The sequence below is a fragment of the Colletotrichum tamarilloi genome, assembly GCF_030869305.1.
Source record: "Colletotrichum tamarilloi strain Tom-12 chromosome Unknown Scaffold_26.1, whole genome shotgun sequence".
Classification (NCBI taxonomy): Eukaryota; Fungi; Ascomycota; class Sordariomycetes; order Glomerellales; family Glomerellaceae; genus Colletotrichum; species Colletotrichum tamarilloi.
The window spans coordinates 180,694-207,974 of NW_026849409.1; the positions used below are offsets into that span (position 1 = coordinate 180,694).

The 27,281-nt window shown below is 54.8% G+C and overlaps 13 protein-coding genes across 13 annotated transcripts; 4 read left to right on the forward strand and 9 right to left on the reverse strand.

The window, feature by feature from the left end:
- Positions 1–614: 614 nt before the first annotated feature.
- On the reverse strand, positions 615–1,455 carry CTAM01_07912 (HORMA domain-containing protein; the record flags this gene model as incomplete). Its single annotated transcript, XM_060523933.1, has 2 exons — positions 615–815; positions 874–1,455. The coding sequence occupies 2 exons, from the start codon at positions 1,453–1,455 to the stop codon at positions 615–617; spliced, it is 783 nt and encodes a 260-aa protein (XP_060381388.1).
- Positions 1,456–2,044: 589 nt separating this feature from the next.
- CTAM01_07913 (PI31 proteasome regulator) lies at positions 2,045–3,241 on the forward strand (the record flags this gene model as incomplete). Its single annotated transcript, XM_060523934.1, has 1 exon — positions 2,045–3,241. One exon carries the CDS (start codon positions 2,045–2,047, stop codon positions 3,239–3,241), a length of 1,197 nt encoding a protein of 398 aa, XP_060381389.1.
- Positions 3,242–3,408: 167 nt separating this feature from the next.
- Positions 3,409–6,205, reverse strand: CTAM01_07914 (glycosyl hydrolase family 2; the record flags this gene model as incomplete). The annotated part of the gene is made up of 3 exons (XM_060523935.1): positions 3,409–4,484; positions 4,557–6,004; positions 6,072–6,205. 3 exons carry the CDS (start codon positions 6,203–6,205, stop codon positions 3,409–3,411), a joined length of 2,658 nt encoding a protein of 885 aa, XP_060381390.1.
- A 662-nt stretch (positions 6,206–6,867) lies between these two features.
- On the reverse strand, positions 6,868–9,086 carry CTAM01_07915 (prolyl oligopeptidase; the record flags this gene model as incomplete). The annotated part of the gene is made up of 3 exons (XM_060523936.1): positions 6,868–7,515; positions 7,574–8,521; positions 8,595–9,086. 3 exons carry the CDS (start codon positions 9,084–9,086, stop codon positions 6,868–6,870), a joined length of 2,088 nt encoding a protein of 695 aa, XP_060381391.1.
- Positions 9,087–11,451: 2,365 nt separating this feature from the next.
- Positions 11,452–12,492, forward strand: CTAM01_07916 (uncharacterized protein; the record flags this gene model as incomplete). The annotated part of the gene is made up of 2 exons (XM_060523937.1): positions 11,452–11,705; positions 11,781–12,492. 2 exons carry the CDS (start codon positions 11,452–11,454, stop codon positions 12,490–12,492), a joined length of 966 nt encoding a protein of 321 aa, XP_060381392.1.
- Positions 12,493–12,933: 441 nt separating this feature from the next.
- CTAM01_07917 (EAP30/Vps36 family protein) lies at positions 12,934–14,948 on the reverse strand (the record flags this gene model as incomplete). The annotated part of the gene is made up of 2 exons (XM_060523938.1): positions 12,934–14,767; positions 14,848–14,948. 2 exons carry the CDS (start codon positions 14,946–14,948, stop codon positions 12,934–12,936), a joined length of 1,935 nt encoding a protein of 644 aa, XP_060381393.1.
- An 801-nt stretch (positions 14,949–15,749) lies between these two features.
- On the forward strand, positions 15,750–17,439 carry CTAM01_07918 (GANP/Nin1/mts3/eIF-3 p25 family protein; the record flags this gene model as incomplete). Its single annotated transcript, XM_060523939.1, has 3 exons — positions 15,750–15,831; positions 15,903–17,172; positions 17,226–17,439. The coding sequence occupies 3 exons, from the start codon at positions 15,750–15,752 to the stop codon at positions 17,437–17,439; spliced, it is 1,566 nt and encodes a 521-aa protein (XP_060381394.1).
- Positions 17,440–17,557: 118 nt separating this feature from the next.
- Positions 17,558–18,004, reverse strand: CTAM01_07919 (uncharacterized protein; the record flags this gene model as incomplete). The annotated part of the gene is made up of 2 exons (XM_060523940.1): positions 17,558–17,623; positions 17,774–18,004. 2 exons carry the CDS (start codon positions 18,002–18,004, stop codon positions 17,558–17,560), a joined length of 297 nt encoding a protein of 98 aa, XP_060381395.1.
- An 867-nt stretch (positions 18,005–18,871) lies between these two features.
- CTAM01_07920 (uncharacterized protein) lies at positions 18,872–20,536 on the reverse strand (the record flags this gene model as incomplete). The annotated part of the gene is made up of 2 exons (XM_060523941.1): positions 18,872–19,632; positions 19,693–20,536. The coding sequence occupies 2 exons, from the start codon at positions 20,534–20,536 to the stop codon at positions 18,872–18,874; spliced, it is 1,605 nt and encodes a 534-aa protein (XP_060381396.1).
- Positions 20,537–20,715: 179 nt separating this feature from the next.
- Positions 20,716–21,201, reverse strand: CTAM01_07921 (uncharacterized protein; the record flags this gene model as incomplete). Its single annotated transcript, XM_060523942.1, has 1 exon — positions 20,716–21,201. The coding sequence occupies one exon, from the start codon at positions 21,199–21,201 to the stop codon at positions 20,716–20,718; it is 486 nt and encodes a 161-aa protein (XP_060381397.1).
- Positions 21,202–22,971: 1,770 nt separating this feature from the next.
- CTAM01_07922 (uncharacterized protein) lies at positions 22,972–23,523 on the reverse strand (the record flags this gene model as incomplete). The annotated part of the gene is made up of 1 exon (XM_060523943.1): positions 22,972–23,523. One exon carries the CDS (start codon positions 23,521–23,523, stop codon positions 22,972–22,974), a length of 552 nt encoding a protein of 183 aa, XP_060381398.1.
- Positions 23,524–24,194: 671 nt separating this feature from the next.
- Positions 24,195–24,414, forward strand: CTAM01_07923 (uncharacterized protein; the record flags this gene model as incomplete). The annotated part of the gene is made up of 2 exons (XM_060523944.1): positions 24,195–24,227; positions 24,328–24,414. The coding sequence occupies 2 exons, from the start codon at positions 24,195–24,197 to the stop codon at positions 24,412–24,414; spliced, it is 120 nt and encodes a 39-aa protein (XP_060381399.1).
- Positions 24,415–26,213: 1,799 nt separating this feature from the next.
- Positions 26,214–26,625, reverse strand: CTAM01_07924 (uncharacterized protein; the record flags this gene model as incomplete). Its single annotated transcript, XM_060523945.1, has 2 exons — positions 26,214–26,322; positions 26,387–26,625. The coding sequence occupies 2 exons, from the start codon at positions 26,623–26,625 to the stop codon at positions 26,214–26,216; spliced, it is 348 nt and encodes a 115-aa protein (XP_060381400.1).
- Between the last annotated feature and the right edge of the window lie 656 nt (positions 26,626–27,281).

A 27,281-nucleotide genomic window follows, 5' to 3' on the forward strand; every position in this document is an offset into this window, starting at 1 on the left:
CATTGACAGGGGAGAAGACGTGATACGCCCAACGCAAACCACGGCCAGATAAGGACCAGCGACTCTCCACACATGCCCCGTGGCCGCATTCTGTGGTTATTGGACATGTAGTTCTTCTGTCGCAATTCCACCGCAATGCATTACTCCTTGCGGCTTCTTGCACGTTCGTGTCGGCGAGAGCCCGACGCTCAAGGCTTAATGCGCGATCGAGCAAGTGTTCAGCTCGCAGGCCCTTCTACTAGCAACAAGGCGTCACGCCTGTGACTATTGGAAGACCTTTCACCTCCCTTGCCCTAACTGTCAGGAGGTAGTCTGTAAGGGGCTGTACGCTGAGTTGACAAGTCGACAGCGTAATAGCTCCCGGGTGGCCAAGTCTACCTCTTCCGCAAGCGTTGGAGTCTGTGACTGTCAAGTCTGAGGGGCTTTCGATGTCTTCAAACATGGTCTGAACTGTCATTCGCTGAACTTGGCAGCAGAGTCGTGTTGCGAGTTTTGGCGGCCCTTGTTACTTCAAGAGAGGGCGGCAAACTTGACATCGTTGGTCCAGTGTTACCGCATCGACGTTGACTTTCACTAAGCACGGCATCGGGGAAGAAAGCGAAGTGGTCATATCTTCATGAAAAGTAAGAATCTTGAGTAGAAGGTGGTGAAGTTGGAGGCCTGCTTTCTTCGATCCAACACTCGAAGAAGAGTGGTCCAGCTTCGACGGAGCGAAGTGGTGTGGTAGAGGCCCCTCCGATGCTTGGGCCTGGTACCGGGTTCATCTTTGAGGCGGGCTGAAGCGCGGGTTCAGAAGGAATCCAAGGTTGAGGGTGCTGTACCGAATGTCAGAACACATGAAGCTGGCGAGGAGTTAGGAGATGTGATGCCTACCCCTATCGGCGCGGGCGCTTCGTCTCGTAGTTCCACGGCCATGGTAAAGGTACATCCCTCTGGCAATGGCCCCTTCATCTCGGCAGCATAGGCTAGACGTCTGAGGGCTCCTCTGTACGCCTCGTTCACATCAACCCAGTTCACCGAGCCGTCATCGTCGTCTTCCTCACGTCGCTGGAACCTCTGTGCCTGGCCGAGCTTCTCCTTGCCCTTGCCCGTAGCCCAGACCGGGAAGTTGGTGACGTCAAAGACCCATCTCTCGACGACAGCCATTGTCTCTGCAGCATGAATAACAACACAGACTTTTGAGACGGTGCCAAGTGCAAGCTGGTCCTGTATCGCAGCCAGTGCCGAGTTGATCCATTCGCAGAGGGCTGGATGGCGGGACTGGGGTACTGGCAGGTTGTGGGCTTTGGTCATGAGAAAGGTCTGTTGTGGGTAAAGGCGCCTGTAGTACAGTATCGTATGTATCGTGAGTGTGAGGAATGTTGTAAACGAAGTTAGGATAGTGTTTGCCTGCGGCCGTGGGATAGCCACTGGTGGTGCAGAAGCCGAGTCTGGTAGCCCAGAACTGGAAGACATGGCTTCTGATGAATCGATTAAGCAGGATCACACTTTCCCGCTAGACGAATATTTCTTCGATGATGGATCGAGATAAGAGCTCAGTCTCGTACATACGAAGGTATGGGTTTCGGTGGAGCGCAGGGAAAGACAAGAGTCGCGGCGGTGATGGACGGAACGCGACGGGGAACGATGCGACCTCCACGCCATGTCACATGACTTAGTAATGCACGTGATATTGCCTGGCTTGTCTAGGCAGCAAGGAGGCCGCCGGCGATTGGTTGTGACGATGCGGGGCTGGTCCACTTGTAGGGCTGAAGGCAGCGAGTCTCTGACGCCACTCTGCGAACCCCTCCAACCCCCAGCTGCGACCCAAAGCTTTGGCTTAGCTCCCTCCTGTCCCCAGGACGTTTCTACACTTTGTCCATCGCTCAGCATCCGTCTGTGAAGCCCAACCCAACATCAAACAACGAAGCCCAACACCGTCTAAGCCCCATTCACGGTCTACATAAGCGTTGAAGATTCTTGCAGACTTCTTTTCGAATCTCACCATTTACAAACACACAAACGAAAAACTCAGGAATCTACCCCTCCTCAGCACATCCCCGCCATGGCGAACCCACTCACCTCGCAGTCTGTACTGCAACAAATGGCAGAAGCCCTGCCTACCCACTCCAAAGGCGACACCACCTCGGACATTAGCAGCGGTTATGAGCTCCCTGCCCTCCTCACGCATGCCTGCATGGCGTCCCTCAAGTTCCGTCTTCTGGGGTTTGACGAGGAGAAGAGGATAGGTATGGCTACTGTCCTTGATAACCGTGCTCCAGGACCCCAGTTAACACCCACCGCAGAAGAAGAAGTCCAAAGCCTCGCCCCGCGTCTACCAGCATCATGGAACGCCGGCTATGGCTCTCTCCGCTTTGTCTACGCCCACAAGCAGTCGTCCATGACGTCCATTATTCGAATTAGCAAAGTTGGCGGCAAAGTCGAGATCAGCGGGCTCGCCGTCGGCCACGATGTCATCCACAGATTTGAAATCACGACAAAGGACGTCATCAATAACGCAAAGCTGCCTTTGCGCATCACACTCACCGAGGACGGCTCCGAAGACAGGAGCGACCTAGTCGAGAAGCTCAAGGAAGCTTTCGCATCAGAGTCTGCCGTCACCAAGCTGATTGATCAATTCAAGACGGAGATTATCCAAAAGCTCATTCCCAAGTTGCAAGTTGAAGGCTATGAAGAGTCTCCCGACGACAGGGACGCAGCCGAGAACGCACAGAGAGAAGGCCGTGCCCAGGCCGGTCGTCCTGGACGGCCAGCACCCGGTGACCTGCCTGATCCCGCGCGCCCATACCCGGTCAATGATCCTCTCGCCCAGCCTCCCAGACGACCCATTCCTGCCGGAGACTTCCCACCGCCCGGATTTGAAGACGAGTATGAAATCAATAGACCCCCTCGCCCACTGGGGGTCCCCGGTCGATCACCCTACAATATTGGCCACGACGACCTCAACCCCCCTGGTCTTGGTCCCAATGACCCGCTGAGAGCATCTTTCATCGGTGGCGGCGGTCTCCCCCGACCTGGAGGCGGCGGCGGAATGCACCCGACATTTGATGACCCCCTTTTCGGAGGGCCGGGTGCCCAGGGAGGTGGCGGCTACGATCCCCAAGCGCCGCCGGGTGCTAGATGGGACCCCCTGGGTCCCGGTGGTATGCCAAGACACGGCGGGGGACGCGGAAACCCCTTTGGAGGCTCTGGTGGGTTCGGGGGAGGGTTTGGTGGAGGATTCGGAGGAGACATCATCTAACTGATGGCGCTTTCGGGAAGATTGATAATTCATTCAGGCTGTCTTGAGTAGCTGTAATTGTACGCCCGTAATGAGACATGACAAAATGACCAAATTTGAATCAATTCCCCTCTTCCATACTCCTTTCATTCAGTTATCATCTTGAACTATCGTAACTATGCCAGTGTCTATGCAGACAGCCCCAAAGACGCCTCGGGTACGCCCAAATACGTCCACCGCAACTTCTGCACATCGTAACCCTCTACACACACGACCCTTTCCTCACCCGGCACCACATCGAACCCATTATCACTCAGCTTCATCCAGCGCTCTTCCTGAATAATAAACCCCTTGACCGGCCTCTCTGCAGAGACAACCAGCTTCCCATCCCTCACCTCCACACGCACCCTGCGGTCCGAAAAGTCGATATACTTCAACGGCTGTGGCCACGCCGTATCCTCCGCCACAGCCTTCCCATCAACAAACAGCGTCGCATGGATGACAAACGGGTCATTCTCTTCTGGATGAAATGGTACACTCGCATCCCCCAACTTCTCCCTCAAGGCCTCAATCTTATGCTTCTCAATAAGCTCCGTTGTGGCGTTCCCCTCCGCAACAACCTTCTTCTCAATCCTGTCTCTAATCTCCTCACCCGTCTCAATAGAGATGAACCTCACCACAAGCTCCCCAGCAACAGCATCAGTCTTCGCACTCGCAATCCACACGTCAAACTCCGTGCCCCTCGCCGCGAGCGTCGGATCAGCATGACACTTCGTCCACTCGTCAACCCTCCTCCCAACCCCGACATCAACCCCCCTCAACGCCCTCCCAATCGCATAAAAAGCAGGCTTCCTCACAAGCCAGTAATCCACAATCGCCCAGCTCACCGTCGGCCAGCAATCATTCAGCTGCCACACCAGCGCGCCGCCGCACCTCCTCTTTCCGGACGTACCCCAATCCCGTCGCCAGGCCTTGTACGCGAAAGTCATGGTCTCGGCCTGCATCAGCTGTGTGAGGTATGTGAACCATTCGAGGTCGTAGCGGACGCGGAAGTTCTCGACAATGTACGTCATCATCCGCCGCTCGTGGTCGTAGGCTTTGTTGCGGAAGTCGAGAGCCATGGAGCCCGGGCGGCGCTGGGCGGTCGAGGTGAGCATTGCGGTGGTGGTGGTCAGGTGCGGGTAGCCTTCCATGCCGAACTCGGAGACGAAGCGGCCGGTCAAGAGGTGGGATTCTTGGTATTTGTTCATTGCGCCGTGCCAGACTGGTTCGGTTGTGTTGGTCATTTCGATCTGAGTTGTTCCACGAAAAAGGGGTAAGAAAAGAAAAGACTTACTATTCCACTGATGGATATCTCCAACCGTCGGATCAGCCGTAGGCTTCCCATCACCCCACGGACTACTCGGATGATACACCGCATGCGGGCTCTCCTCCTCCACAATCTTGGGCAACAAATACTCGTACAAATACCTCGCCGGAAACCCGGACCTCAACCACGACTCCGGGTCCTTATCCTCCTCGAACCGGTACTCGAGCTTGTACCTCTCCTGCACCTGATAGTCCTCGTTATTCCCCGCCCAAATCACGATACTAGGATGGCGCCTCAACCTCGCCAAATTCTGCCGCGCCTCCGCCTCGACGCTGGCCAGGAAACTAGGGTACGTCGGGTAACTCCCGCACGCGAAGCAGAAATCGTGCCAGACTAGCACACCCAGCTCGTCGCACGCCTCCATCAATACCGAAGACTCGTAGACGCCGCCGCCCCATATCCTCAACATGTTCTGGTTCGAGGCGACGAGCTGCGCGGCCCAGGCGCGGTACCGCGAGGGCGGGATGGTCGCGTGGAAGCTGTCTGCCGGGATCCAGCAGGAGCCGCCGGCGAAGACGTCGGTGTTGTTGATGCGGAAGTAGAAGGATCTGCCGAGGGCGTCGGGTTCTTGGATGAGTTGCGCGCGGCGGAAGCCTGTTCTTTGGGTGTGTGCTGCTAGCGGTTGCCCTTGATTTGAGACGTCTGAGGCGTGGTGGAGGGTCGTCGTGATTGTGTAGAGCGTCTGCGGGCCGTTGTTGAGGGGATACCACAGCTTCGGCTGCTCAAGCTGAAAGTCTGCCTTTGCCGTCCCGTCCTCCGCAACGACCATACGCTTCTCCAAAACAACCTCGTCTCCGAGGCTGAACACCACCGCGACCTCATCCGCGCCGGACCCCTGGGTCTTGACAATAACCTGCCCCGACACGCTCCCCAGATCCGGACTCACCTCGCTCTTGACCCAAACATCATCGATCCTCGCAATATACCGCTCCAAGTACACAGGCTTCCAGATTCCTGCGGTAACGAGGATTGGACCCCAGTCCCAGCCCCAGTGATACTGCGCTTTCCGGACGGGGATCCGGCCCTGCTCCGTCTGCCGGGCGATGAAACGGTGCTCGTGCGCGTGGTCCTCGACGAGCTGTCTCCCGCGGAGGAGAGCCGAGTCGAAGACGATTTCCAAGAGGTTGGCGCGGTCACCGTCTGTCTTGAGGTGCTGCGTGACGTTTACGCGGTGGGAGAGGAACATGTTGTCCGAGGTGAGGATTTGCGTGCCATTTAGGTTGACGGTTGCGAAGGTGTCCAGGCCTTCGAAGACGAGGTCTGTTACTACCGTGGTGCCTGGCACCTCTGCTTCTGCTTCTGCTGCGGGTGTGGTGAAGTCTGGCGGTGTTGGGAAGGCGAGGCGGTAGATCCAGGCTTTTTCTGCGACCCATTGGACGGCGAGTTCGTTCATGTCCAGGAAGGGGTCTGGGATTCTGTGTTTGGATGTCAGGTTCGTCTTGTTTCTGGCTGTAAGTGTACGAGGCGAGGGGGCGGATTTACTTCTTGTTTGCCAGCAGAGCGACGTGGACTTGGCTGGGAATACTAGGCACAGGGAGCCATGCCTCCTCCGAGGCGTCATCTTGCTGTTTGAACGTCCAGCCTTTGCTGAGCTCATACCAGATGAGGGATGTCATCTTGGATGTTGGAATTCAAAGGTTTCTACCATGTAAGATGGAGTAAACCCTTTCAGTTTGATATACTACGCCTGCAAAGATCACTGAGATACTATGAAATTAAAAGGGGGAACGACGTGATGTTGCGCACTCTTATACACAAAACTCGCAAAGCTACGATGTTCCCTCTTACACGAGCCCGGCTGAAGACCGGGGCAATCGGGGTCGCCATCCGGGGGGCACGCAGGCAAAACCCCCCACATTTTGAGGAGCTTGAAGTCAGCCGATTGGGTTACGGCGTCGCGACTGAGCTCGGGGTAGCACCGTCCGGGGCCGAGTTAATGAACGGGCTACCGTAGTACTGCTGGAATGTCCGGTTAATTGGTGGAAGAGACGGAGGTTTAAAGTCCCCCGTAAGATCCACTTTTGACCTCTGATGCGGCGATTTGAAGTCCCGATGGCTTGGTTGGGGGTCTCGGGGGTATATGTGCCCGATCACCAACTGCACTTACAACTTCAAGGTCGAAGAGTCCAAGTTATGGATGAAGATATTTGAATGAGAAAAGCCATCTCATCTGATATCTTGGTACTTTGTCACTTTGTTCTATTCATTGTTGCTGACTGCCTCTCACCCGATATCTTCATCGTATATAAGCTGCACTCCCATTTCACAAACACCCCCTTCAAACCCTGCGCTCCCCGGTAAACCTCGCCATCCAGTCAAAAACAGTCTTGTGCCAAACCATTGAGTTCTCGGGGTTCAGCACCCAATGACACTCATCATCAAACGTCAAGAACCTCGTCTTGACGCCCTGGCACATGAGCGTATTGTACGCAGCAATCCCCTCCGTGATAGGACACCTGTAATCCTTCTCGCTGTGAATGATCAACGTCGGCGGCGCGTGCCTCCAATTCCGCAACAGCTCCGGCCGCGCCGGGTTCCACCGCTCCATTTCCTCGGCATTATTCCACAAAAAGGGCGGCCCCCCGAAATCGGGCCCGCCGTCGACGACGTCGCTCTGCAGCATGAACACAGGCAGACTGAAAATCCCGTCGTGCCAGATGGAGCAGGCGAAGCGGCGGATCAGGTCGTGCCCGTTCATCCAGGAGATCATGTAGCCGCCGTACGAGGCGCCCGCGACGACGGCGCGGCCCTGGTCGAGGTAGGGGACTTGTTGCAGGTGGTCCATGAGGCGGACGAGGTCTTGGAAGGGAGCGCCGCCCCAGGAGCGGTAGATGCGGGCTGTGAAGTCGACGCCGTAGCCTGTGCTGCCTGCTATGTTTGGCGCGATGAGGACGTAGCCTTGTTGGGCCCAAAGGGCCATGTTCCACTAAGTCCAGGTGTTAGTTGAGGGTGAGTATACGAGACGAAAGAGGGGACTGGCTAACCCTTGTCGACCATGAATCCGTCCAAGACGATTCCGGCCCACCGTGAGGTAAGAGAATCCAAGGGTACTTCTTGGTCTTGTCAAAATTTGCCGGCTTGATGATGAAGGAGTGCACAATGTTGTCGCCTTCGCCCTCGTACCAAAACTCAGAGACCATGCTGTGAGACAACCCGTACTTTGCGCCGTGTTTCGTAGCCGACGACACAGTCTTTGGCGCCGTGTTCAACGAGACGTCGATAATCTGCCACAGACTGCTGTCAAGGAAACTATTGCTCGTCACCAGGACCTTGTCATAGCTGCCCTCCTTGAGAGGGTAGAAAGCCGAGACGACGCCGCTCGACGTCAGCGTCGTCGCCTCTGCATCGTGACGGAGCTCCACGTGCGACAGCTTCACCCGTCCGCAGTCTTCCGTCTGCAAAAAGATGGCATCAGAGCTGCCCGCGAACTCGAACCCCTTGGGCGGCAAACTCGGCCCTTTGCCAAAGATCATCTTGTGCACATCGTAAGCGCCAAAGGACGCCGTGTGGCCCATGTACAACCTCGCGTCCGCGGGGTTGTCGAGCGGCTCGTGCAAAAATGCAATCTTGGAGCCGTCGGGCGAGAACCTCACGTTGGAGTAATACGCATTGGCCTCCGATATGCCCATGACAAGCGGCCTGGGCTTGGCACTCGCGGCGGCCGAGAACGACGTGAGCGGGACGTAGTAGACGTGGGAGGCGCCCGCGTCCTCTGGCTTCAGCCCGGTGTCCTCCGCGATGAAGGTGATGCCTTTCTCACTGACGTCGAATGCGTCCGTCGGGTCGCTGACGTCGTACATGCCCGACGGCGCCTCGAGACGGCTTCCCTTGATGGCGTTTTGGAGCTCGCCTGCGACGCCCCATTTGCCGTGCGCGTTGACGAGAGTTGAGTACCAGAGGGCGTATTTGTGAGGTTTGATCAGTTCGTTCCACTAACACGAGGTTTGTTAATCACGAAACTTGTCACCGTCTTACGCTCGCCAAATCCCATTCCTCCCAACTTACACGCCTCATGTGGTAATCGTCAAAGATTCGCCCCGTGGACCTCTTCTCCTCGGTCTTGTCATTGAACGGAGACCCGTCGGGCCCTACCAGCCCAGCAACGACGAAGCCGACACTCCCATCACCCAGCGCCTTGACCTTGAGCGCGGTGATGGGCGCATCATACTCTGCAGCGACGTAATGCTCCTTGGCCGGCTCGGCGCCGTTGGCGATCCAGATCTGGGTGGTGCCCTTGTCGCCGGATTTTAAGTAGACGATGTCGCTCGGTGTGCCAGGCAGCCACAGGGCGTCGTGTACCTTGTCGTCGTCGGTGAGCTGATCGGAGGCGCCGGACTCAACGTGCATGAGGCGGACCTCCTTGAGGGTCTTGTTGTCGTCGAAGCTGTGGGTGGATTGGGTGTAGAGGATGAGCTTGCCGTCCGGGCTCGGGACGGCGGCGCCGCGGCGGGGTGCGCTCAGGAGCACCTCGGGGGTGAATTCCTTTGCCACGCGCATGTTGGAGAGAATGGGTGGACACCGCGAAAGGTGGTGGATTTGGAATGTAGATGGTATTCACAATTGGGGGACGAAATACAACGCGATGGTATCGACACGGTGAGATGAAGTCAATTGAAACAAACTATGGTGCTGACACTTTGCTGCGAGAGGATCAGACGCAGTTGAAAAAAGGCAGCAGTTTGACCAGACGTACGAATGAGGGTGACGCATGCTGTCTCCAGGGACGCGACAGCCCTTGTAGGTCGACACGTTAAGCTTCCAAAGGTCCCTCGAATTTGTCCGATTGCTTACCTTCCACTTACCTTCCTTCCTGCTTGGGCCTCGGGGCGGTTTTGGAGACGGCGAATATCTTAGCCGGCTCTGGAAGTAGACCTAGGGACGAATTGGATGGCATGGGATGTGCGCTGCGCTGCCCATGCTGGTGCCTGTTTGGCCTAACGTATCTGTGTTCGTAATTATACCTAGAGTTAGGTAAATAGGGTCGTAGCTACCTAAGCAAGCAAGCACGCAATTGTGTGGGAAATCGGTCTTGGGTATTTTCAGAGGATTGCCGTGCTTCCTCCTATGTCTTTTTGTTTGTAGCTTCTTTCAAGCTTATTGATTCGTATTGAACGGTCTCTGAGTCCCGGAGCACTTTATTAATACTGCGTAAGTATCCAGACTTGCTGGAGAGAGACATGCGCCAAGAGGAAAGGAAAGGTACAGAAATGGGTACGTACTCCAACCACGCGGCCCCCCGGCTTCTTGAGCGAAAGCTTAGCTAAGCTGCGAAACGTACCTAAGGTACTCAGCAGGTCGTGGGACCCGCTGGTCGGGTCGGGTACGTAGCGTGAATCCCAATCATCCAATCCCAGAGCCCCGAGGTCGGGTGGGTCCATGTCGCTCCCCCGGAAGGAAACCGGACGGCCAACGGGAGAGTAGCCGACGAGGGGACCCACTCTTGGAGATGCCTCTAGGCGGGCGTCTTCTCTCGTTTGGTCATTTTAGGTGCATGTCCGAAGCGAACAAACACTCTCGACACTCAAAGTCATGCCATCATGCGATTTCTGGGCTGCCCACATGTTCATATGTCAGGACTCAGGACTCAGCCAACGCGGACGGTATCCGTGGACCATTCACTTGGTCAATCACTTGAAGGCACTGGTCCCCATCAACAGGAGCCTCCACCAAGCGAGTGACCCCGTGTGACCCCCACCAATCACCAAAACAGGCGTCTCCCTTGGTGTTCACTGGCCCCGTCCCATGTTTCCCGAGTCCGACTCACATCCCCCAGGGCCCCAGCTCTCCAAAAGTGCGCCAACCCCCCAAAGGACCCCCATTATTTACAGTGGCTCGGGATGGGTTCCTGCGATGGAGACATTGAAGAAAAATGCCATACACACGAACTGGTAACAAGCCAGAAATTTGCATGGCATGTCTTGCGAAGTTACCCAAGGCAAAGTATCTTATCGTAAGATGTCAAAACAATGTCTACCTGTAGGTGTACCTACCTACTTTATAATTACTTGACTTTAAGCTAAGGTAAAGGTACGAAGTAGAGGTAGATACCTGTGGACATTCCTCGGGCCCCATCGTACCGACTATCTCCGACTTCGGTCTCCAGTAAGCTGAAATTTTCGAGCAACCATTCGTCCACCCTCATCCGTAGCACCATGGATGTGATACGGAATACCTTGCGGCAGTCCACTTTATTTTATCCCATGGGACTCTACCAGTCCAGGGCTCTGCTGTTTTTTCCTCTCTGCCACGGACTACGCTCCCGTCCCGTCCCGGGGTCGCTTGTCTGACTCTGAGCTCCTCGAGACGGCCATAATTGGGCGCGTCGTGCCCGGCACCAAGGTCGCAAAAAAGCTGCGTCCCGGGCTAGTCTTGTTTTCTACTCTCTTCTTCGCCCATGGGATTTGTGTCCATAGTGTAGCTCTACCGTAGCTCTTGTCCTTTTTCGTCCTGGTCTTCCCTTGTTCTCTCTCCAATCTTCTAGTAGACCACTTTCCCCCATTACCTTTGGTTTTTTCCCCCGCCTCATCCTTCCTCTTGAGGTCAATTCCCCCCAAAAAGGAACCTCTTTCATCCCATTCGTGTGTGTCGTCCCGTCCTTGGAGAGCTTCCTTAGCTTCCCCAAAACTCCGACCTTCGCGACGTCACCCACGCCGATACGTCACCTCCTCCAACCCCGAACCCGTCTATTGACATCACCCGTCGCAAACCGAACGTCGGGAAACCACCCGGTCCAGCGCAGTCGCTGTCACCCCCTCGCCGCCTGCGAAATCGACTACCAGGAAACCCAACCGAAGCATCGCGAGAGCTTCAGCCTCCAACTTCTTCAAAGCTCCAACACACATACACATACAACTGCGCCCGCATGGCGGAACGAGACTCAAGACCACAAGGGCTTGCCGCCGCCGCCGCAGCCGCATCCGCACCAGTCACGCCAGACCTCAAGATCAAACCCCCAAGTCCGCTGGCGCTGGCCCAAAAAGTCGACATGGAGTCCAAAATGGGCGAGGCAAAGTCAGAATGGAACACCAAGAACCTGGGCTTCCGCCTCGGAGCCGACTTCTTCAGCGCAGCGTGCGCCGGCACCTTGGTTGCGCCCCTGGTCTCCATCATTGACCGGTAAGCAGCACTCTTCCCTCTCTTTCCAACTCTCCTGCACCTTGAAGTGTACTCCAGAAACTGACTCTTGAATAGCTCCATCATGGAAAACGCCTCCGGCCGCCGTCCCCTAGGCGAATGCGTCCGCTCCTGCCTGAAAGAACTCCTCCTCCGCCCCCACGCCGTCGTCTTCTCCAAACCCTTCGCCCTCATCTTCGCCCTCTACGGCGGCACCTACCTCACGGCAAACACCCTCGACACCGCCTCCTCCACCATCCACAACACGCCGGCCTCGTCCGTAACTTCGGGCACCGCCAAATTCGCCGCCTCGAGCACCGCAAACATCGGCATCTGCATGTACAAAGACCAAGTCTTTGCGCGCATGTTCGGCCCCCCCGGCGCCACGCCCCGCCCCGTACCGATGCTCACCTACGCGCTCTTCACGCTGCGCGACTGCATGACCATCTTCGCGAGCTTCAACGTCCCGCCGAGACTGGGCCCCTGGCTGAATGAGCGGATGGGCGAGGAGATGAGGAAGAGGGTGAGCGGGTTGACCGTCGTGCAGTTCGCCGCGCCGGCCATGGTGCAGCTCGCCAGCACGCCGCTGCATCTACTCGGGTTGGACGTGTATAACCGGCCCAACGCCGCCGCTACCCCTGTGTCGTGGCAGAACCGGTGGCAGTCTGTGGCCAAGAATTGGGGTATCAGCACCATGGCGAGAATCTGCCGTATTATCCCGGCGTATGGTGTTGGTGGAGTCGTGAACCGCAAGGTGAGGTTGAGTCTCATGGAGAGGGCGGAGAAGTGAAAGGATCCGAGTACATGAGCCTGTGTCCCCTTTTACCTCTTTGGAACGTGGTTTTCCCGATCAAGAGCTGCCTGACGGGTGGCCTGATGACTTGTTTTTATGTTTATTGAGAACCTCCCTCTTTGGCATTGGTTCACATGGGGCGGCGTTTCCGGGTTTCTTCTTTTTTTGGCATTAGATGGGTTCAAGACATTGGGAGGCGGTATCAACCCAGGCCGCCGGGTTCAAGGAAACTGGGCATCTGACATAGAGACGACAGACCGGGAGAAACCCCCAAAGCACACACACGTACACATCAACACACACACACAAAGACATACTTGTAGAATAGTAATGCGCGCTCTAATCGTCTGCAAATCGCGCCAGCCAGGTCGACCCTAGCACGAGATAGATATATATTCAAGGTTCAGTGTCACACACAACAGCTAGCTTTCCGCAATGTCACATCAACCCACTCTCTCTAAGCGCCTTCATGACCTCGTCCTCTTCGCGATGCTTCCTGCGCCGGCGGTGCTTCACATCCCCAACATCAATGTAATTCTGCCAAAACTTGAGCCCCTCGATGCCGTCCTCGCGACAGACCACGCCCCTTTCCTCAGCCATCTCCAACTCCTCCTCCGCCACGCCAATGCTCCAGCCGAAGCGCTCCGCCGCATCCCGCGCCGTCACCCCGCGGCCAAACTGTCGCCAGTCCCACGCCAGCTCCTTGTCCGGCGGGAACTCGTGCAAGTCGTCCAGCCAGCACACCAGCGCCCTGATGGTGGTCTCGTCGGTGCGATCGCTGCTCTGTACGACCAGCACACCGCTCTTGAACTTTCGCAGCCGGACGGGCAGTCTGAGTGACTCCCACATCTGCGAGGCCTTTTCGAAATCCATGGGGCTCACGAGCTCGACGCCGCCCCGGGCGCGGTTGAACATGGCCCACAGGTCAACCAAGTTGATGATCCCGCCCGCCTTTTTTAAAACACCTCGCGCGTCGTCTGTGAGGAACTCTGCAAGATTCCTCGACAACTCGGACAGATACAGCGTCTCAGAGCTGCTCCCGCCTACAATATCCTTGGTCGTCACGAGACCGAGCTGGCTGGCCGATTCGGCTAGCAGAGCGTTGGCCTCGGCGCCCGTCCCGCCGTTCTGTCGCGCAAACCTCTCCGCGAGGGCCACAATCTCCTTGGCGGAGGCCATCAGGGCGTCCAGGTCCTCGAACGCGCTGCCAATCATCACCTCGTTGTTCTTGCGCATGTCGAGCCCGCGCTGCTCCAGACCCGCGATACCCACGCCCTTGGGACGCTCGGGGACCGCCGCGGGTGCGCGTACGAGTGCGCCGTTGTCGTCTATTGTGCGATTGCTCTTGGGTACCGGCGGCGCGCCCTGCAGAAGCCACTTGCGCTGTGTCAACGCGCCCTTGAGCCGCTCGTAGAATATCTTCTCTCCGCCTCCGCGGAAGGAAATTTTGATGTTCTCGGCGGTATCCTGGCCAGGCGAGGACGTCGTGAGGACCGGACCTGGAGACTCTGTCCTTTGTGTCTGCACCTGGGTGACGACTGCTTGGGGCAGATCTTGCGATATTAGGGGTGCCCCGCACATCTCGCATGACAGCAGGGACGGGTGATTTGAAAACGTGCATCGAGGGCATTGGAACGTCGCGCTTGGATCTGATGGCTTCGGTGGGGCGCCGCCGTTAATGTTCGAGGCCGCTGGCCAGGGAGGCGGAGGCCCCGCGTTGTCGTCGGGCCTGTTGGAGGTCGACCGAGGGCGCATCGCGAGGGGCGAGCTGACTGTTGGGCTCGAAGGGGTGGCCGGCGGGGCGCGGCTGGTCGCATTCGATATAGAAGCCTTCAAAACGTGCGCCAACGTCGGCTTGATGCCGCAAGCAAGACATGGTGGCAGCGGGGTGTGTATGTTTGCCGTCGTTGGGTCAAAGTTTGACGGGACTGGGTTGGAGAAGCTGCAGATGGTGCAAACCCAGGTTGCTGCGCTTGCTGGTTCGGGCGGCGGTCGGTAGGGACCATCGGCTCGAGCTGGTGACCCTGCGCCATTTCTCCCAGGTGTAGATATCGCAGACGCTCTAGTCTGGAGCGACGAGCGTTTTATTGGCTTGGGAATCAGGGTGATCTTCGCAGAAGATTTCAGGAACCCCGCGTAGAACTCATATCGATCAATGTCTTTCAGATCTAGGGCAACGGAGTGCTTGCGCGGCTCGTCCTTGTCGACGTAGCAGATTCGGTGGGACGTCAAGTACACCTGACCATTTTGCTGTTGAGGTAATTTGAACTTCCTAGACAGAGAGGAGAGCTAATTAGTGTACTGGTATACGGTGAGAAGCGTAGGATGGGGTTCAAGGCTTGTCGTATTTACCCTTCATAGAGCCCGACGTTGTCCTGGACGAACAACAAGACTTCATCCGGTAGGTAGGAAGGCCGGAGAGCGGTCGTGAGGTCGATTTGTTTTAGAAACATCCGTCATATTATTCACGAGCGTACTGAGGATATTGAAGCTCGCGCAAAACTGGGGTTTGGTTGGGAGGTGTTGAAGTATGGCAGGGGCTATTTGCCGCGGTTTGTCGCATACGTCAGGGACAGTCTCGGGCTGGTTCGAGGAGGGGATCGGAAGCCGGGTTCGCAGCTATTTCAAGGATTGCGCATGATTCGAGGGTAGAAGAGGAGAACTCGACAGGTTTTGAGACACCGAACCAAGTTCAGTGGCTTGTTGTTGGGGCTGAAGGAACTCAACCAACAGCTCCTATGCCAGGCGTCAGTTTATCTCTCTCGTAACACAACTGCCCCACGGAGAAGCAACGGTCGAGTGGAGGGGGAACTGGACATTGAAGGTGGGATGTCGCCGACCCACTATAGCGATAGTCCCCTTTTGTTGCTAGCGGTGTGCATCAGGGTGCAGTGGTGCACCTAGGCATGATGCATTAGGTAATCATCGAGGTGGCACTCCTGTGCCAGTGACAACCAAAGGTTCTGGCCACAAGGCACAAGGGCACTGTTTGGCTCGGATCCCCACTATTATTACCTGAAATCCCGCACACGGGCCACCGTCATTTTGTTACCGCCCTCACCTTTCACGGCTTCTTCCCAACCTCACTTCATCTTTCCCCCCTTCCACCACCACCGCGTCTTCGACTGTTCGACATTTCCACGCCCCTCTCAGTCGGCCTCAACCACGAAAGACCGATAGATATACTTGTTCTGGCCGATCAAGACTAATTTTCGATCCAGAAATTTTCAAGATCGATCCTTACAGCCCTCACAATGATGCCCACTAGCTGGCCTCCGGCACCGCCTCCAGGCGTTGCCTACGGAGCACCTCCCGCCAACTATGCTTACCCTCCCAGTGAGTTTTCCTCCTCTCAGACTGACTGTGGCTTGATCTGATTTACTAATCCTCTTTTGATTTTTTTCTAGATCCAGCATACACCGCAGTTCAGGCTCGACAAAGCTTCGGCCAGTATCCTCCCCCACCCGCTGCACCTGCCTACAGTACTTCGCCGCCTCCCTTGGCTGCTCCCTTCGACCAAGCTGCCCCTGTTGCTCCTGCCCCGGCTCCACGAAAGGTCGAATGGCCACCCTCCGTCCGCGATTACGTCCAACGGTCTTTCCTGCCTCACAACATGGACCCCTCCGTGCCACGCCCCGAGATTGAAGCCAAGTTGAAGGAGACCATTTCCCAGCACATGGAGAACGGCACTCTCGAGTCAACCGACTGGGAGAAGATGCCATTTCCCTCCGATCTGATCCGAAACGAGCGCCAGTCCCAGCTCAACTCCGCTATGAACGTCTCATCTCCATTTGCATCGCGATATGATGGTTCAATGTCTGCCAACCCCAAGAAGAGAAAGTCGTCTGATTTTACCCCGGACGAAAAGTCTTCTGCCGTGCCTTGGCGTACTACTAACAGCAACCGATCCAACGCACTGGAAGACCGAATCACCTTCGCCTCCCCCGACAAACGCGCCAACCTCGATGAGCCACTGCCCAAGTCAAGTAAGTTCCAGAAGCAGTTGGAGAAACGTCAACGCCGCTTCGATGGTGGCTACAAATCCTCGTACCGATCGCCTAGCCCTCCGCCCTCTGATGGACCCGTCGTCGGCACCAGCGAAACTTTGGAGAAGCGCTACCTGCGTCTGACCGCTCCTCCCGTGGCCTCCATGGTTCGGCCCGAGCGCGTCCTTCACAAGACGATGGATCTCCTGAAGAAGAAGTGGAAGAAGGAGGGCAACTACTCTTACATCTGCGACCAGCTGAAATCCATGCGGCAAGATCTGACAGTGCAGCGGATCAAGAACGACTTTACAGTCACCGTTTACGAACTCCACGCTCGAATTGCGTTGGAGAAGGGGGACCTTGGTGAGTATAATCAGTGCCAAACCCAGCTGCGTACTCTATACGCAAAGGGACTGAAAGGAAACCCCATCGAGTTCAAGGCATATCGCATTTTGTACTTTATTCACACTGCCAACCGTACCGGCCTGAATGATGCCTTGGCAGATCTAACCACAGCAGAGAAGGAGGAGCGACCCATCAAGCATGCGCTCCAGGTGCGGTCCGCTCTTGCCTTGGGTAACTACCACAAGTTCTTCCAGCTTTACCTGGACACCCCTAACATGGGTGCGTACCTCATGGACATGTTCGTCGTTCGTGAGCGTCTAGCTGCTCTGTGCAACATTTGCAAAGCGTAAGTTCAATCCCTGACCATAGTTTGGCATCACCTTACTAACTTGGACATAGATACAAGCCAGACGTAAAGTTACGGTTCATCACGGAGGAACTCGGCTTCGAGTCCGACGTTGATGCGGCTCAATTCATTGTCGACTACAATGGTCAGCATCTGCTCGAGGAACGACAAGAGTCTATTGCTCTCTTGACCGGCAAAGCCGGAGCCCTCTTCGACTCCGCCAGAAGCGAGGCTTTCCGCAAGGTTGACATCAAAGGACAGATATGAATTCCTCGTCATCTCTGTTCTCATCACAAATTGCTCTACACAACTTCTAACCACCCCTACCGCCGACCCCAAAGCCACTCGCGAGGTCTTGCTTCCACTCCTCCCTCCGGTTCTCTCTTCAAAGTCCACAGGCTTTGATCTGTGGACTCATTCCTCCTCGTTTCCTCTTTCTTCTCTTGTTTTCCTACCGACAGTTTCACAACATTGGCGTGTCATTTTACCCTGCATCACTTGCGCCTTTCGAAGACGTCTAATACCAGTTCTTGGTTACGAGCTTACGAATTATCGCTTTCTACCTCGCTGCCCGCCCCCCTCTGATGGCATTGACGCTTACGCACAGCTCCACGCAGCGGGGACATCTTCGGTTGTTTCTCTCGAAGACAGCGCTGGATGAGGGGTGCGATGCTTGCGCAAAAGTGGCTTCGCCGCTGATGACGACCGACGTTACCGGCTTGGTGCTGGTCTTGGGCTCTGGGGGCTTTATAGGCATGATACCCGTTCGCCCTGCCTTAGCAGAGGCAACAGGATGGCGTTTGAGCGGAAAATATATGGAATCTGTCTCCATGACGGCTAGATGGCGACTGGAGTTTGTTCTGGACGTTTGCATATACGTCACTCAGCTTTAATGGAAATATTGCAGGCTGCCTTTCGTAGCCTGGCAGCAGTCCGGTCTGTAGACCTTATGAAATTCATGCCATACATTTGCTACTTTTTTTATGCCGTGCAATATGGCCCTTGTTTTTCGTTCTTGATGGCTTGAACGGCGGTTCTCATATGTCTTGTGGCAATCGCCATCTTGACCTCGGTACTTTCCTACCATTAGCTGTATAGGGTATGGCTGCAGCGAAAGTAGAATTGATGGATCTCACTCATCCATGACTAGTCGACGCTATCCAAATCCCAACAGCCCGCGTGTTGGAAGAAGACTTGACATCTCGTGGCTTCGTGTTTCATGCATATCGGCCAGGCTCTCGTTGAGATCATCTGAACAACGTTCACCGCCTCCGAAACAGCGTCTGGCGGGGTTACTAATGACTATTCTTGCTGCGGTTTCTACTACTCGGCCATGAGCAGACGGACAGGTGCCGGCGCTGTAGATTTGTATGCTGGAAAGATCTGCAGGAGGTCCTCGTCACCACTCACTCGCCTCTATCGCCACAAGATTCGCAAAATCGGAGGCTGGGGAGGATAGAAATCTCGTCCTATCCATACTGCAGGTATGATCTTAGTACACCAACAGAGAGGTTTTGCATGAAGACGAGGAGCAGGTCTGATCCTTAATATTGTTCTCTTTGTTGGATGGACGTAATACGGGTGACTGGAAGGAAACGGATCAGAGAAGGTCACTTCTGAGGGAATGGTTTGTACCATATGCAAGCCCGTAAAGAGTACTCATGATTTTCCTTCTGGCTAGGGCATGGAGACTGCAATGTCAGGAAACAATGCACCACAGCGCTCTCCCCCCCACCGCATTTGAAGTCGAAGTAGCATCGGATCCCCCAGTGCTTGACTCGGCAGAGCTAAGCCGAGGAATCTGCTCATGAGATTGTCGTGGATGAGCAATGAACGGGTACTGCTGTGGAATGTGGACAGCGGTCTGAAGCTGAGCGGGCATATAAGGGAAGGCTGCCCCATTTTGCATGGCAGACCTCGCAAAATTGACCTGTTGGTCCTGCGTGACCACTGCCTTTGCAATGTCTTCAAAATCCACCGTCTCCTGAGATGGAAAGAGTGAAAATGATGATTCGGCATCGCCATCGTGGAATTCGAGCATCGCGTCTTTTGGAGAGATAGTTTTCGGGGTTTCCGGCTCCGACTTTACAGACATTTGTTGTCGCATAATTTGTGCATCTTGCTCCGCCTTCTTCTGTTCCCGGATTTGGTGGGCCGAGTTGAATCGTAGACGAGAGGCCTGAACACCTCCACCAAAGTCGTGACTGGGCATCGGTGCCAACGGTGAACCCTGACGGAATGGCGAACGGTCGCGTGACACACTAGAGACTGGCGACTGTGCTGCACTCAAGTGCTGGTTGTTTGCAGCGCTAAGTCGTTGCGCAAACACGTCATTGCTAGGAGATACAGCCATGTGGTTTTGAGCCGGAGCTGCCGAGGTAATGGTGAAATTGGGGCTATACAGTTCATCATTATAGATGTCTGTCATCGTGCGGTCTAGCTTGGGTACGTTGCTGAAGACTGTGTCGAAAACATTGAGTAAGCTTCTATTCCCAGACATTTGCATGGAAAATTGCTTACCAGCTTTCCGCCGCCTGTCATCTTCGTGCTCGAGTTGTGACGGTGTTGCGGGTGAGTCTCCAGCAATGGAGCTTGCCACAGAGTTTGGGTGAGATCTGCTACCAGCCATAGAGAGTTCAGGCGCAGGTAATAACCCGCGGTCAGATCGTGGTCGTTGAACACTCAAGGCTGAGGCGTAGCCGGCCATGTCTGATGATAAGTTCTGCAGTCCGTTGTAGTTGGGATACATGTTGTCGTGGGACACCGCCATTGACTTGTTGGACAACTGGTAGAAGGCATTACCGTCGTGAGCCTGCATATCGTACAGAACGTCGGGTGTTGAATCTGTTACCGCGATTTGGGGATTCGTTGTACTGTGACTGAAGGGTGATGCGGGACCGGCTGAACCGAGCGAAGACAAAGATGACTCCCGCTGATGAGGTAGTCGACCACCGGTCTTGGGAGCGTACTGATTCCCGAGTACCCAGGCGTCTGACTGCATGAGGTTTTGCTGATGGTTGTGGTTCAAAGCAGATTCTTCGAAGCCTGAAGTGCTTGTCGCTGATCGTCTTGGGACGGTCAGATGAGGCGTGTCGTAACTTGCAAGGCTTGCCGAGTTGTTTGCCAGAGAGTAATGGGAAGGGAGAAAGGATTGAGTCGAGAGCGGAGACGAGGATATACTCGACGAGGTGAGGTCGGGAGCAGTGTCGTCAAAGGAGCCTTCAAGGTCAAAATCGATCGAGTGAGGGTAGAAATGTTGTGATTGTGTCTGATACTGGTGGTGTAGGTCGGAGTAATGTTGTTGGAGTTGTTGTTGCTGATGTTGCTGGATTGATTGTGAAGCAGTGGGTCGGGTCAACAGCATGATGTGGTAGTTAAGAAGTTTAGATATTTTGTAGGTGTGATGGTAGGAGGGGCCAAGTGAGTGGCAAACCACGGAGGGACGATGACTTATAAAGATGGAAAGACTAAAGAGAGGCAGCGGGTTGGTAGCACTACGTAGGGGACTTGCAATGCAATGAGGTAGCTGGCCAGGTACGTACCCTAGAGGGCTATGGGGCTTAGAATGGAAGGGCCAGGGTGTGCGGTAAGGTAGCGCGCTGTGGGTACGTACTGCTCCTCGCAACGCGGACGAAGAGCGGAGGTACCGGGTGGAGGACCCGAGGCTTGGACAAGTTGTGCTGGCGGTCCCGGGGATGGGATCAGTGTGGTAAGTAGAGCAGGGTTACAGGGGGGCCTTGGGATCGGGACCGGGGAGAACACCTTAAGGTCTGGACGCAGGAAGGGGAGGGCCCGAAGGGGGGGAGAGACAGGGAGAAAATTTTCAGGTGTGTGGGATGATGACCAAGTCGAACAAGAACATGCGGTATGAGTCCTTGCATTTTTTTCGTCCTCGATTCCATTCGCTAGAAGGTCGAGGAACCTCATGACCAACAACGGCCCAACCGGGGGTTTTGAGTTTTTGTCACTATTAAGCAGCCCAGCGAGCAAGCACTTGCTTGAATAATGCACTTGCAATGTGACACGCATAAGGCAAGCAAAAAGCGCGAGAAAGGCTCACTTGGTACTGCCCTCGAATCTAGGCAAGGCGCATATTCGTAATTCATTTCCTTTCCCCCAAGTCGACATTCGTACCTACTATTAGCTCACATTTCCCTATCTTGGCCTTTCGATGCACATCGTGTGAGCAACGCACGGAGTAGTAAAAGGCAGCAAAGGAAGTGCGCCGAGGTCTATAACCCAATTATGCGGAGACAACGCAGAAAGAACCAGCGGGACGTCGCTGAATTGGCCGCAGGCAGACGGAATAGTACGCTCCCAACAACGGAATACTAAACAGCTGACGCGGATAAAAATTGAGTCACATGATGGAAAGACAGATCGAGAACAGCCATGGCCCAGTGTGATTCGCACGCAGTAAGGCGGAGCAAGTTACAGTAGGTAGATACGCAGAAAGCGGGTGTGGGCAATAGACCACCAATTTGCAATGCAGCGTGAGGCAGCGTAAGGTAGGTACGGCAGTGCAATGGAAATGACGAGGGGCCTTGCTCGAAGCCTCTGGAAGTTTCTTGGGTTTAGGGATCATTGTCATTCACCCAACAAGTATAGGTATTGTCCGCAGCACCGCAGACGACTGATTTCGCCAGCTTGGACCCCTCAACTTAACCAATGATGAGTAAGCATACTCCGGAACAAGACAAACATTGGTCGTGGCACTCACGCACTGTGGGTTGAGCGAGACGGACAAGGCGGGAAGATGCGAGGCGGGAGATAGCACGGAAGTAATCCGAGGAGACAGACGTTGCTCTCATTGGATTCCACCCCTTTGCAGGCTCGCAGACAGGACACTCAAGGCAAGGCAGGGTGTTCGGCTAGGCTTGCGCTTGATGCTGCGCTGAGCGGGTGGTTGCACTCAAAGGGTCATGAGAAACAGCGATCAAGACGTAGGTGGACTCCATTCCGGCGACGGAACGACATCGATAATCCCGTCGAGGGCTGGTGGAGTGACGTAGGGCGAAGGGTTGGGACCACTGAGGTCTCAAAGCTCGCCGACATGGCAAGGTAGTGTGGGTACGGATACATACCTTAGTAAGAACCGGTATCTAATCACCTAGGTATCGTATCGGAGACGCTCACCTACGTACGGAGTGCCTTACCTCACAGGTTCATAGGTACTTACGCAGTGGCAGTATTACACCTTAGTCGATACCTGGTCGTCGATTCCCGTGGTGCAGAACCTACTGTGTCACTATGAGGAGAGTGGGAGGGATCGATGGGGTGCCCGGTAGGCCCACCTGATGACATGCTGGAACGCACACACTTTGTAGGTATGCACACCTTTACCACGTTACAACTATGTATTACATATCCCAGAGTCCCTCGATGATGGCACACGGGTGCATCTTATTCCTGGACCAACACGGGCCATCCGTCACCGTGCTTGCAGGCTTTATCTCTCACAGGCGATTGATCGTCAGAGACCATTTCTTCGTTCAAGGTGGCCGACACAAGGTGGGGAGAATTGAGATAAGAATCTCCAGTTCCAAGCTCCTTTCGCAAGTATGCATATCCGGACGGAGTATATACCTTTCCTAGTACCATAATTTGTAGGTACCTACCTAGGCACCTACCTGATGTAGATATACCCAGACCTGGTTGCGATAACCTGACCTCTACACAGTATGTGATCAAGCACTGACACTAATAACATGCTATGGCAATGACCATTATCCGAGGTTTTGGCCTGCAAGCGATGGATGTCATCCAAGAACCCACAGCAGAATCCGTACCGAAGCTCCTTCACTGCGTGACTGCGCAGTTTCCGGCCGTGCCAGCCCACCCTGGAGGGCAAACGCCGATGGTCAAGGGTGGGCGGACCGGTTCAGGGAAGAGTGAGGGGGGACGAAGATCGCTTCCATGCTCGCTGCACCGGTCGCTTCTACCATGCCGTGGCCCCACGAAGGCTGCATGTTTTGAAGGGTCCTGTCGGGCTGGATCATGGTTGTTCATGTGGGTGTGATGGGAGTGTTTGGTGGGCGCGGTCAGACAGGGAACAAGGGTTCGAGGCCAAAATGCCATGACCTCAGTCTGTGCCGGTTTTGACAAAAAAAAAATGATGCAGGCACCCGAAAGGGAGGGTGAGGGGGAAGGGGAAAAAAGTTTCTTGGAATTTCTCTTCGGGGAAGCCTCGGAGGACGGAGAGAAAATGTCGCTTGTGCCCCGCGGTCCAAAGGGGAGAACCCCGCGAAGCGAGGGCCCGCGAGACGAGAGAGCAGAAGAAACAAAAGAGCGAGACCGCTGGTGCGGATGCTTCCATCCGACAGGTGCGCTGCATTCATTGGCCAAAGGCATCGTGCTCAGCCACACTGCCACACCGTCGGTTCAGCGCTCAACTATCCAGTCTTGTTCAAGCCGAGAGAAGCCACCCAATCACGCAATGTGTCAACGTGTCAATTCACTTGCCCGTAGGAACTGGCGCTTTCTAATTATGCAGTGCGCCTCCTCTCTGGCCTCGGCCTCGTGGTTGTCGTCTGCAGGTACAGGCCATCGATAAACGAAGCGAAGATTCTATATCTGGGTAGAACGAATGCCCGATCGCCCCCCCCCCCCTGTCATCGCCATCTCCCATTCGTGCACCTCCAGCGCACTCCAATGCGGCAGTGCTCTATGAGAAATCTGGGGAGATAAGCAAGTCAGTTAGGGTAAGGACACCATACAGGTATGTTTTGGTCTACACTGCATACATCGTTGAAAATGTGCAACAATAACGGACATCTTTCGCATCGGCATGTTGACTAAAATCCTCTGTCGATGACAAACGATCGTAACGTTTCATGTTCAGTAACGACTACTTGTTTCTCATCGGAACGACGTACCTTATAGATGATGTCATATCCCGTGATCTCACAATGGCCCTTACCTTTGTAATCAGAGAACAAGCTGGTCAGGCTGATGAACCCAACAACTAACGTTCCTATCATATGCTGGTGGCTGGTGCCGGGCTCCCTTTTGTAACCTTGCTCATGGCACATTGGCATGTATCGGTTTTGGCTAAAGTAAGCATACTATCCAAACCTTGCCTAACCGATCCATCTGGTTGAGGTTTGACTGAGTCTGAGTGTGAGAACCACTTAGAGTTAACAGCCAACGTCATAGTATAGGTACAGCAACGGAAGACAGGCACCCGCTGGACAAAAAAATGCGCACACCTTAAACCGAGCACTAACAATATACTTACACTAGTAGTATTATGGTAGCTTGATTATGCTACATATTCAGAGCAAAATCATAGAAAGAAAAATAACTCAAAAGTGTCTCGTCTTCTGCTGATTATTGTGGGTTTTTTGATATAATTTTATGTCTTCTATAAGCGCTGTTAGATTCTTGGTTGTGTGCGTTTTTCCGTCCGGCGGGTGACAGGATCTTGCTGCACGTGCTCAATTGTCCTCCGTCGTCCAATCACCTTACTTTAGGTACCTTACTACGTTACGGCTATGCATCACTGCAAGTCCGCAAGACTTTTGTTCAGGTAATTTGTTTCCTCGCAACACATCTCATAAAACAGCTCGAATGCGCCGGCACTGCTAGGAGCCCTGTCTGTCCACGATCAATAACTTTGAACAGCATGGTCATCTGCCATCAGCCTTCGGTATTCGTAACAGTCCGACGTATCCACCAGTTATTCTGCATAGCAATAGTGGTGTGATAGGACATTGGCAGCACGCCGCAACTTGCAAGCTGAGATGTGGCCGGGCAGTGCTGGTTGCTACGCATTCTTGACGGCCACGTTCGGTCATCATTCCGGACCACTATATCCGTATACCTCCCTATAATGTACACCCCCGCGTCCTCGGATAGGCGTGTTTGCTCTGAACTTGTGACTCGTGCTCTCGTCTCAGTGATGTGGCTCAACCACGAGAAAGACAGGCCACCCATGGCCGGTGGTCGCCAAAGAGCATTATAGTGCATAGGTACCGAGGCATGTTCCAGCCACACATGCCGATCTTCAATGTGGCTTGCCCACCTGCACGTCGGGCCGAGCGGATTTCCTCGCATAACCACTGTGGCCATGTCCGCCCTTCTCACTCAGAGTGCCAAACTGCCAGGGGATGCGAGAATGCGGGAATGCGCTCGCATTGTCAAGCTTGAACCGGGGCGCTGGACTGGGTCCTTGCCCGCCGCGCGCAGCGTCGAAGAGACGGGGCTATGAATGCCACGAATCAGTCATGCTGGCAATGCCAGCTGACGGATGAGTCTGCTCGATGACTCCTCCCAGCAGCCGCAGCCGTAGCCGCGCCAGCTCTAGGCGTAATGGATTTCGATTCTTAGCTGCCGAGGAAGTGACTTGGACGAGACCCTCTTCACTACGCCTCGTAACACGCTGCTACAGACTCTTATTTTTTCCATTGTCACCTGAGGGTTGTGCTCCGGCCTTCGTCGTATTCCTCTCGTATCAAACTTCACATGATACTTCATCGCTCTTAATTGCCAGGTCGCGTCTATTGCAGCTACCACCATGTTCAGCGTCGCCGTAGCAAGAGTGCCCCACCCGGGTCTCTGAAGACCTAGAGCGGTCTCGACCCCGTTCCGTCGGCCGTGGGGTGGTCCTAACTCATCCGTCGGCCGGTCCAGCCGTTGGAACTTTCGGGGGTCTCAATTGCACGAAAACGGCCCTGTGCGTGAGTGTCCAAAAGTTAAAGAATCATGAAGAAATTTGCGTCGCACATCGCGAGGCACGCGGCCTGCAATATTAGTCGCATGCATGCTTATTTGTACCAGCAAACCAACCTCGAGGGCTGGCACTCCCTGTTGTGCCGGGGGGTACGTTCGTGGGGGTTCCATCCCATTGTATGAGCTGAACTTCACGGCATCATCAGAAAAGGAACTCGACTCCTCTCTGCAGTGCTTTGTTAAGATGCGTGCGCGTCCCTCACTGTATTGCCCGGGCCCATCATGTCGAGCATGAGATGAGCGAGCATGGCAAAGTGGCTGATTGATCACTCATAAGTTTCTCTCTATTCTGTACACTCAAAAACAAGATCCTACTGACTCATCCGCAAAGCTGACCAAAGCTTACCACGCCTGGCGGGTGCGCAAGGAATACACCGAATTACGTCCGTCAGGTTCGCAGTAGCATCTTTGAATACAAGTCTACATGTATAGCGTGAGGATTTAGAAGTGTAGAGCAAACCAAGTCTTACGGCAAACGACTAACAACAAGAGAGGAAACTTGGCTGATGCAGGGATTGACAACGATGCCGCGATGGCCGAGAAGCGATGCTGCCGATGCCGAGAGGTGGGAGAGAGACATGACAGGCAGGCAAGCTGGCTGTCGGACCACTTGGTTGGTGCAAATCCAGCGAAAAACAGACAAGAGGAGCCCGTGCAGGCCTGCAGGAAAATGCGGGAAAAGGAAAATTCTCGATCTTTTCTCTTGCATGCAGCCAAGTGCATGGTCCGGCCCAGTCTTCGGCTTCTCCATGTCTTAAGATTTTCTCTGTCATCCAGGGGTATTCAGCCCTCGTTTACCTATCCGTACCTAAGCACGCGGTAGCAAGAAATGATGGCCGCTTTCTATTACGGTAGCGTAGCACAGAAACCGGCCATCATATTTTACCACCGCGTGCTAAGGTAGGTTCCATAGCTTTTGCTTTTGTTTGGTCCCTTTTGCGTTGCTAAAACGCAGAGATTGGCCATTGTCTGTTAGCCATCAATTTGTCAAACGCAACACTGTGGGCGAAATGGCACAATAAAGCTGACCAATCAGCAATGCAGCTGCCCCGAGGTGTGGCTGACGCCGAAACAGCGATCGGCGTTAAGCCACAAACCTGTGCAAAGGCACCGGCACTGGGCACGGAGTATGTAGACCTTACGTGACCACAGCTGAGACGGAACTGCCGCCCCACCACCCGAGACTACCCGCATTCACCCACACTACCTCAGAAGTTGAGAGCCACATGGGAGTGTGGCCATGCTTACAAATGAACCTCTTGTGGGTCTTATCCGCGTGATGTCCGTACTCCGCACCGGTCAACCCAACGCTGCACGCATCGGTGGCTCCGGCACCTAACTTCTAGCTGCCACCTCGGGCCTCCCACCCTCCCAGATCG